The sequence below is a fragment of the Cibotium barometz genome, chromosome 8 (assembly GCF_041138505.1).
Source record: "Cibotium barometz isolate CiBa-2024 chromosome 8, ASM4113850v1, whole genome shotgun sequence".
Classification (NCBI taxonomy): domain Eukaryota; kingdom Viridiplantae; phylum Streptophyta; class Polypodiopsida; order Cyatheales; family Cibotiaceae; genus Cibotium; species Cibotium barometz.
Window position 1 is genome coordinate 47874820 of NC_141053.1, and position 9555 is coordinate 47884374.

Here is a 9555-nt window from a genome sequence, read left to right on the forward strand (position 1 = left end):
ACATATTATGATAAATATTATATGCATTTTTTAGATTTTCTCCACTGCATGTAGAAGCAGGAAGACTTTTTATTTGGGCCTGTTGAATGAGAGCTTGATCACTTCTTGATGTCCATAGGCTCAATCCATGTTGCACCAAGCTGCATACACACTGAAATGACTAAAGGCATGCTGAAGTATGCTGTCTCTAGAATTTGCAGCAAAACGCGAGGAGAGGGCTTTAGAAATCTCAAACAGCCCAAATCGCATTTTTTTGCAAATTTTAAAATGCTTCTTCATCCACCCATTTCATTGTGATTTTGTAACTTTCTAGGCTATTCAAGGCTGCATAGTTCTTGCATAAACTCAATACATATTGTTTATAGTTGAAAAGATAGAGAATTCATTGTAGGGATGCAATAGCATGTTGTTTCAAGTATTTGCAGAAAAACGCGATTATGAGCTGTTAAAAATTTCAAATCATCATAATCGCGTTTTGTTGCAAATTGTTCAATTTTGCTTTATCCAATTTGTCATCACCTTCTTTTATCATTCCATGTTCTCCATGTTTCTAATCTTTTTCTATTGCTTTGTATGGACCTTTTTAGAGTGATGGCAAGAACCAAGGCAACTGCAAGGAGGTCTGGCAAGGGGCCAGGGCTTGCAGCAGCAGCAGCTGGGGCTGATGTCAAGGAATCTAGTGTGCCTCCAAAAGGAAGAGTTGCACATGGCAGGAAGGGGAAGCCAATGAGCATGCTGCAGTAAAAGTCCAAGAGGTTAAAGCATTCTGCAGGTGTGCTAAAGGAGATCAGGAAACAGCAAAAAGCTATAAGCTTTACAATCCCCAAGGCACCTTTTCAGAGGCTAGTGAGAGAAATTTGTGATAGCTGGCACCTTGGTTTCAGGTGGAACAGGACTGCCATTCTTTCCTTACAGGAAATGGCAGAGGATTACTTGGAGAAGTACTTTGAAGATGCAATGCTTGTAGCAGCCCATGCTCACAGGGTAACTCTGATGGCCAAGGACTTCAACACATTGTCCAGAGTGAGGTGGAGGTATGACAAGCTGGTCCATCCTGTGGAATGGCAGGACATTAAAATGAGAGACATATTATTAATTCCACCTACAAGGAAATTGAAGGCAGACAAGGTGAAGGTTGTTGAAGTGACCCACTCAATGAGCACCAGAGGGAAAGCTGCTTATGAGGAGTCACTGAAGCAGCAAATAGAAGAATCCAAATCTGCTATATAGATGTGGAGACTGTACAGATGGAGCTACAGATACAGAGAAGGTTGCAGGAGCTGGGCCCTAACATAGTTGTCCATATTGAAGATGATTTTTTAGAGAATAATTGCTACTTCCATACCATAACAAGTATGTGTGTGGCTGCTTCTTTTGGGATTTTTCTTCAAGATTGAGTACTCTTGTAGCCTTGGATTTCTTAATGCTTTTTTCCTTATGCAGTGACCACTGGAGCTTTGCCTCTATTGACATCCAGCAGAAGCAATGCTTTTTATTCAACTCTCTTAGAAACACACACAGAGAGGTTAAATTGTAAGTGGTTTTTGTGTGCTATTTTTAACTTTAAACTTCATTATTTGGATTTAATGCACACTAACTGAATTATATGTATTGCAGTTGTATTAGAAGACTTCTAGATGCATTGGATCAGTGTCCTCCTAATGTCAATCTTTTGGATTCAATAGAGCCAATAGATTTAGAGGTAGAAAGTTGTTCCCTCTACTGATGTCTATTTCATGCTATGCCTTTGAACTTATTGAATAATTTTATTTTGTTCAGACATTAACAGTTTCTAACATATCTTTCCAACTATCCAGACACCACAACAAGATGATTCAAGTAGCTGTGGGCTGGAGAGTGCTGATTAGTGCCAAATATATACTTTCAAGCTATTTTGAGATAGGACAGCCAGAGCTTGTAAGAAAAAATAATTTTCATTTAGCTTCAAAAAATTTGATATTGGTACAAAGTGTTCTAAATCATCATATCTCATTGCAGATGAGAGAAGATAGCTTCAACTCGAGCTATGTGTATAGTTTCAGAGCTGATATAATTTGGAAGTTTTTGAAGTATGCCTTCCCCAAACCTATTGTACCAGCTACTGTCGAGTTAGGTGAGAGCTCTAAAGTCCGAGAAGGTGTCATACACCTTGATGACACAGATGATGCAGATGTGGTGCCACAAGAACAAGGACCTAGTGCTGATGAGGAGAAGCCACAAGAATAAGGACCTGCTGCTCTGCTGATGTTATTGAGGAAATGATGGAGCAGCAGCAAACAGATGCTCCAGGGGCAGTAGAGGAGACAATGGAGCAGCACCAAGAGACTGTACACGACAGGATGGAGCAACAGAAAGTAAATTCTCCAAATAAAGATGATACGGTGAGCTTGGACCATGTAGAGCAGCCTCTAGATCAGCCTGTAGATAAATAGAAAATTGTTGTCAAGAATATGTTCTACATATGTAATTAAACACTTCTGTACAGAATTTTACATTTCTGAATATAATACCTTTGTTTATGGAGTCTGTGTTATCTCAATTTTCAAATTTTCAATGTCTTTGCATTTTATTGATCTCTCTCTTCTTTTGAGCACCTGCAAAAAAGCAATATGAAACAATAGGGTAAAGTAAACTAATAGCAGTGCTTAATGAGACTAGGATAAGTCACATGGTATACCTTCTTATTGTTGTAGATAAATAAAATGTCCTTTGAAATAGAACCTTCTGTCTCAAATAGAATGTCATTGCGCAATTGAGCTAGGGAGCAACATTGTCTTAATGTGATATTGACTAGCACATCACCATTCTCAACAACATCAATATCAAGAAGTTTATTTTCTGCACCAAAAGAATCTTCATCTTGATCCATTGGGACTAGTTTTGTACCTAGCATTCGACTGCGCTTATAATAAAAAGAAAAAATGAAATTTTGTGATGCAACCATGTACTTCAGTTGCATAGAAGGTTGGACAACCTCACAAAACACTGAACTACATGTCTTCTTATCCCAACCTTTATCCAAAAATTGTGGCATGCATGCCAGACTTGTTGCTTTAACTGTGAACATTGTTTTTTGAAACCTTCACTGGAAAGGTATTAAACAAGTCTACAAAAACTGTGAGAGGCATGCATAAAGAAATTTTTATTATCCTTGTGGCAATATTGGGCCTCAGAGCTTTCTGTACTTCTTTGAAAAGCTTGGCTCTATATGCCTCTGTAACACTAAAATGTGGGAGAGGCCAATCCACTGAATTCCATGCTGGAAGGTCTTGTTTTCTTAACACACCATGTGTGTTTGCATTGTCCAGCAACAACTGATAAAAATGATCAGTAAAAAATATACCGGATTGAGCTAGCTCTGTTGCACATCGACCTTGGTATTGTTGTTCTCCTATCGATCCATGCAAAACATCTATAAATCCCAGAATACAATCGATGTTTTGCCATGTCTCATACGATGAAGGGTATAAATCTGAAATAAAATAACACAAGAATATCAATAAGCAAAGAAAGAAAGCTTTGTCTTAAAAATCCATGCACCTCATAAAGAACAAAACCACAATAGAAAAATATACAATTAGGCCTGTGTTGTGGAAGATCATTTGGATAGTCTCGCAAGACAAGTTCTTTATGCATGTACACATGTTGAATCAAAACTTCTTTCACCGATATCTTTCCTCTGGTGATTTTAAAATCTCGTACTCTTCCCTTCCATGATGCTAAGAAAATATTTTTTGTCTGGGGTCTCTTTCTTTGCATGAGCACCCATGCTCCTTTCGAAACAGTAAACCTTTCCCAAGTTCCTTCCGTTTTGACTGTACTTGAATTCTCTACCGAAGAAATAGAAGAAGCAGGTCGACGGGGTAAGGATGTGTGGTATAATTCTGCCTTCATAGCATTATCATCCACAGAGCGTCTTCCACAAGAATGACCATAGTTTTTATTCACCATGGATACCTTGTGAGTCTGTAACCACAGCAAAGTAATGTAAACAAGATAACAAAGTGAAGTTTCAAGAAAGAGAAAGTGGGCAGACAGATAGTTGACAAGAAACATCTTACTCTAAGCCAAACAGGATCAAGGGAGCAGTTTTGGAAAAGAAGAGGTTGCTGCACAATGAGGCAGTGGTGTAGAATGGTAGACCTTTCGAAGGAAAGGCAGCACAACAATTCAAAGTTCAAAGGGAGGTGGAAGCGGGAAGGCCCTTGTCAGAGAAAATGTCAGACTAGATTCTATCTTCATGTCCAAAGATCTTGTGAGAATAAAAAACCAATCTCCACATTAATGTAGCACGCTTGTACCTACATAAAATATTGTTTCTTTTATCTATTTTCTTTTATTTTTGTGAATTTCCAATGTTACGTTGGCCCTCTGTTCATTGGTTGAGAGCTTATTTTTCCAAACCGTAAAAGGCCCCAAAATGAGCTCCCTTTTTCCCTAATGACTATCACGTACTCTAAAGTCTTATTGTAGGTAGCTTGTGACCCTATGGTAAAGGAGTTGTACCAACCATATATCTTCTTGTAAGAAAATGTGAACTCAATCTTTTTGTAAGAAAATATGAGCTGGGTATATATGAGCTGGGTATACTTGTTTTTACTTGTGTTGAAATAAATATTGGAAGAAAGGTACATAGATAGGTATGTTTGTGCCTATATTTAAGTTTCTTTGACATAAAATGTGTGTTTATATGTAGGAAGGTAGGTAGGTAGGTATGTAGGTATGTATGTATGCATGCATGTATATGTTTGGGAGTATGCATGCATGTATGTATGTATGTATTGTACAAATGTGTGTATATATGTATGTATGTATATATGTATGTATGTATGTGAATGTATTTATTTCTCTTTCATAAATACTTAATATATAAAATCTCACCAAAATGTATCATTTTTCTTACAAGCTCGCATAAAACTATCTTATCTCCAAAAAGCTTGCCAAATAAAGCTCGCAAAAAAATCAAACCCTAGTTAGCATAGTATCTGTGAGAGGATATCCCTTCAATTTTAGTGCTACCTGAGGGTGTGGAGAAGTCTGAGGACATTTTGGTAAGTTTTAGATTTACTGTAGACTTCAGAGACAGATGGTTATGTGACAGAATTTTGAGGTAGAACTCTGTAGAAGGAAGATTAAGGAAAGGTCAATAAAGGTTCAACCAAGGGTCCAAAAGTGTCTTGAGATTGTGTTTGTAGGGTCAGCTGACATTGGAGGACAATAGAGGATCTTGGAGGATAGTTTTTTGACTAGGGAGAAGTGGAGGACTTTAGAGACAGAATTCAGATAGAATCTATTTAACAATGGTCAATAGTGGTTTTTGTTTAGCTGGCAGCAGAAGTCAGCTACAAGTTTTGGAGTGAAGATCCATGCTGTTGGAGGTCAGAGCTGACCTTAGAGGATATCTGAAGTTGTCAGCTGAGTGAGTTAGGGAGGATGGGAGGGTGTTGAAGTGCTCAAATTAGTCAGCTGTTGTGAGGATCAGAGGACATCACCTGGGTGTCCTAGGGTTTTGATTGGTGGTTTGTGTTGGGTTGTGGTGCTAGGGATAGTCTTCTCCCCACAGTGGTGTAGTTAGAACAACTATAAAAGTTGTTCCCACTGACTCATCATTGTTTTGGTGCCTCCACAAAGGAGGGCTTCCTAGGAACCCTTTAGACAAGTTTACAGGTTTAAGAGATTTCAGAAGAGCAGATGGTAGCCATGATATACCCTGTGTTCCATGGACATGGTAATGAGGACTGAGATGAATTTCTAGATGGAATGGTGCTAGCAGCATTCACTTTTGGGAAAGATTGTGTTGAGGATAAGTTGACATTGTTGTCCATGTTGTTGAAAGGGGATGCCAAGAGATGGTTCTAGACAAGGAGGGGTCAGCTAGCAAACCTATGAGGATGTCAAATTGGCTTTTTTACATCATTATAGAAAGAATGAATCTCCTTATGTTCTTTGGCAATAAATTCAGAAGCTAAGGCATAATCTAACAGTTGAGTTTGAAAGATTTGTTGACCAATTTGAGGACATTTGGGGTAGATGGGATATGTCCCTACAATTTGAACATCCACCTGCCCTTCTTAAGAGAGATATGTTTATTCAATCTTTACAAACGGATTTAAAGGAGAAGGTAGAGTTGAAGAGACCCAAAACCTATGAAGAGGCCTTGATGACAGCTAGAGAGGAGGAATGGAAGCTTCAAAGGTTGGCTCAAGGGAATCTTAGACTGAAGGTAGGCCAGCTATGCCTAGGGAAAGAGGAGAAAGGAGGATTGTTTGAGTAGCTCCAATGGTTTTAGACTAGCTACTACAGGGTACACCTATCAGAAGGATGGGGGGTTATAGCTTTCCTGTGCTATTCAGAAGAGTAGACATGAAAGATGTCAGGGGAGAAGGGAGGAAATATCAAATCAGCAAGGGTCAAAAGAGTAGCAGCCCCATGGAATATGATTGATAAGTCTCAATGTTCTAATTGTGGAGTAAGGGGCTATGTGGCCCTTCAATGTTTACAGCTAATGAAGGTACCAAGTGGAATCTATGCTATTATTCAAAGGCAAGAGGTCACCACACGGTTGTAGATTATTGGGATCAAGTGAGAGAGAGTCTAGTGCTAGGACAACATCCACTCCAAGGTTCAATTGGTAACGTCAGTCTGCGAAACAACCACTGAAGAGGAAAGTGAGGTTACAGATATGAGAAGTGGAAAGATAAGTTAAATTGGATATTGGTGTGACAGGTTCTTCTAATGGATCAGAGGAGGAAGTAGATATGGATCATAGGTTGATTGAGTCAAAAGTGGAAGACCCATGCATGGATGCTCATGAAATCTTGGGACTGACTATTGGTATGTTGATAGAGGAAGCAAACATAGATTTGAAGGATGTTGGACATATGTTTTTAGGAAGGGATCTAGAGAATGGTATTGTGAAGTGTTCTAAAGATGACAAGGGATTCTTTGGATGTTGAGGATGCTAAATGCGATCTGGATGAGCTGGATGATGGTGGATGATGCTCTTCCATTCTCTGATTCTTCTCTAGATGATATGATGTTGAGCCTTTGAAAATGGGTTTGAAAATGGGTTGTAAAGACATTTAACCAACTGGTTGTGATGTTGAGGTTGAATAAGGTTGTGATGTGCATACTGTAGCTAGTTTGAAATAGTTTCAAAGCATGGATGATGATGTTGCCAATAAATGTTACTGAGACCTTAAACCTGAGCTATGAGAAGATTCAGTCAGATGACTAGGGAGATGTGACTAAGGAGAGCTATAGCTTGTATGAAGCAGACTGTTTGAAAGATAGTCCAGTCTTGGATTGAATGGAGTGTGAGCAAGTGATGCTAATGTAGCTGTTGTCTTATAAAGGAAAAAATAATGTGGAAAAACATATGGGTCTGTTTGATGTGGTAGGGTATGAGGAAGAGAGTTTATCAGAGTTGCCTTTCTTTGATAGTACAAGTGATGATGATGAAGATGCTGGCATGGTTCAGGTGACATATATGTATGAAAATATGGATAGGGATGTGGATAATGATGATGTGCTGGATGACAGTGTCGGGAGGCTGGAAAAAGAAGAAAGGCATCTATAGCTACCTACCCAGCAGCCTTGAAAGACACAACAAACACAAGGGGCACCACCAGCACGATGCTGGAAACAGAAATCACTCTCAACCTATGGGAATGGCCAGGTCATCGAGGCCGGAGCTCGGCGGCTCAACGTATCCTCTCCTGCAGTCAAAAACCATAGACAATGGGGCACCACAATCTCCAACACAACACAGTTCAATCTTCACATTTCACCCTTCCCAAACCACCCATACAAAAACACTCTTTCATCACATCAAACATACGGACAAGTCTTTATTTGTGGCTTTCCAGAGCTTCAAGACATCACAGACACATCATGGAGAAATTCCCTCTCTTTTCACCATCAAAACACTCTAGCATGCACCCCCCAGGCAGTTCTCTCTCTTCTACAAACTCCTTTGTTTTTCCTACCAAAGGTCGCCCTCTCACACGTCCCATGCTCACAAGCTTTGCATACCCTTAGCCCTTTTTCAAGGCAACACACTCACATATAAGGCTTTCTCATGCATCCACATGTGTTCAGCAGCAGTCGCACACCCTTGGTTCTATACCAGCGGCGGCGGCAGCAACCCACGAAACAAACGGCACTCACCTGCTATGTGGCAGCTGCACTACTAGCCACTGGCAGCAAAACAAAAAGGAAACATCCGAGCTCAGAGGCGGCAACTTAACAAGAACACCTATCCTTGCCTCTGCTCTGTCACCGTCGGCTACCCAAAACCAGGCAATTCCTCTATCTTCCTTGCGCACACCAGAGGTCGCCAGCTGCTGCAGCCAACTTCTCTTCGCTCTCTCTCTGTAGAATTACCCACCAGCACTTCGTCTCGCATAAGCCTGCTGCTTCCACTGCAGCTATCACCAGCCCGTCTCACCATAAGGCGGCAACTACGTTGCTTCACGCACCTTCGCTTGTCTTCAGAAGTCTCCAGCCAGCTCTCGTAGATGTAAAATCACCAACCACCTTGCTCCAGGCGGCAACCCCTTACGCCTGGGACCTCAAACAAACCAGCCTGTCTCTGCAAAACAGGCGCCTCAGCCAGGCGTCTCTTTCTCAGTCACACCCCATCAATCACAAGGCGGCATCTTGCAAGAACACCTCACCCATGCTTCCTCTCGCTGCAGCTGTCCTTTGAAGAAGCCTCTCCCTCCAGCTTGGGCTTCCCAGCCTGTCTCTGCAACCAGAGGCCGTGCATCCTTTCCCTGCAGGCCGTCTTCTTTTTTGCATGTTCCACAAGTGGCCACCTTTCGCTCCAGTGCCTTCGCCAGTCTTCGAGAGGGTGGCACGCTGGCAGCAAGGTAAGACTTCCATGTGGCTATTCATTTTATTGGCCACGTTTGATCATTATTTTTTATTTTTTCTAAAACCTCAATTATGGTCACAATCAATTAAGCATATCCCTTTCTTCAAAAATTCTAGTGCCATCTCCTCCGCTGCTGCCGTGCACACGTAGCCATCTCAGCCTTCCATTTTACACCATAAAGATCTAGCTCATACACTCATTAATTTGGCATCCCAATAATTAAATGCCACATGCTTCCATGTATGCCTTCAAATACAATCTGGTGCCCGATTTCTTTGGGGACGCGTACACAAACAAGGCCAAGTAGCTGATACCACCTTCAGCGGACCACGTTCCGGACAGGCCTACAACAAGCCCAAAAATAAACCATTCACCCAGAGCATCTGGCAATGCATTCAAAGCCAACCTCTTCACACCTGCCATGCACACGTATGTACACAAGCCCAGAATACCTCTCAGAAAAACGCCTGACATACTTTGCCAAACACCTAGCCTACTAGAGCATTTATGCTCAGCAGGCAAAAAGATAAATTCCAATAGCTATCCACCAGGATCAAAAAGAAATCTTGGAGCATCTACCTTCCAATCCTTCAAGCATTTTCCTCTCTCAAATAACCATTGATATATCCTGTTATGGTCTTGCACTTTCAGCAACCCCCTATGCTCTTCATATATGG

General features: G+C 40.9%; 1 protein-coding gene across 1 annotated transcript; it reads left to right on the top strand.

The window, feature by feature from the left end:
• The first annotated feature begins 1467 nt into the window (after positions 1-1467).
• On the top strand, positions 1468-2324 carry LOC147636359 (uncharacterized). Its single transcript, XM_086801141.1, has 4 exons — positions 1468-1533; positions 1618-1702; positions 1818-1917; positions 1999-2324. Exons 3-4 carry the CDS (start codon positions 1831-1833, stop codon positions 2224-2226), a joined length of 315 nt encoding a protein of 104 aa, XP_086657267.1. The 5' UTR covers positions 1468-1533; positions 1618-1702; positions 1818-1830; the 3' UTR covers positions 2227-2324.
• The last annotated feature ends 7231 nt before the right edge of the window (positions 2325-9555 follow it).

Bases quoted from the DNA above. Each gene is read 5' to 3' on its own strand.
- LOC147636359 (XM_086801141.1), top strand. From the start codon at position 1,831: ATGATTCAAGTAGCTGTGGGCTGGAGAGTGCTGATTAGTGCCAAATAT. The intron at 1,918-1,998 runs GTAAGAAAAAAT...ATCTCATTGCAG, and splicing joins AGATAGGACAGCCAGAGCTT to ATGAGAGAAGATAGCTTCAA.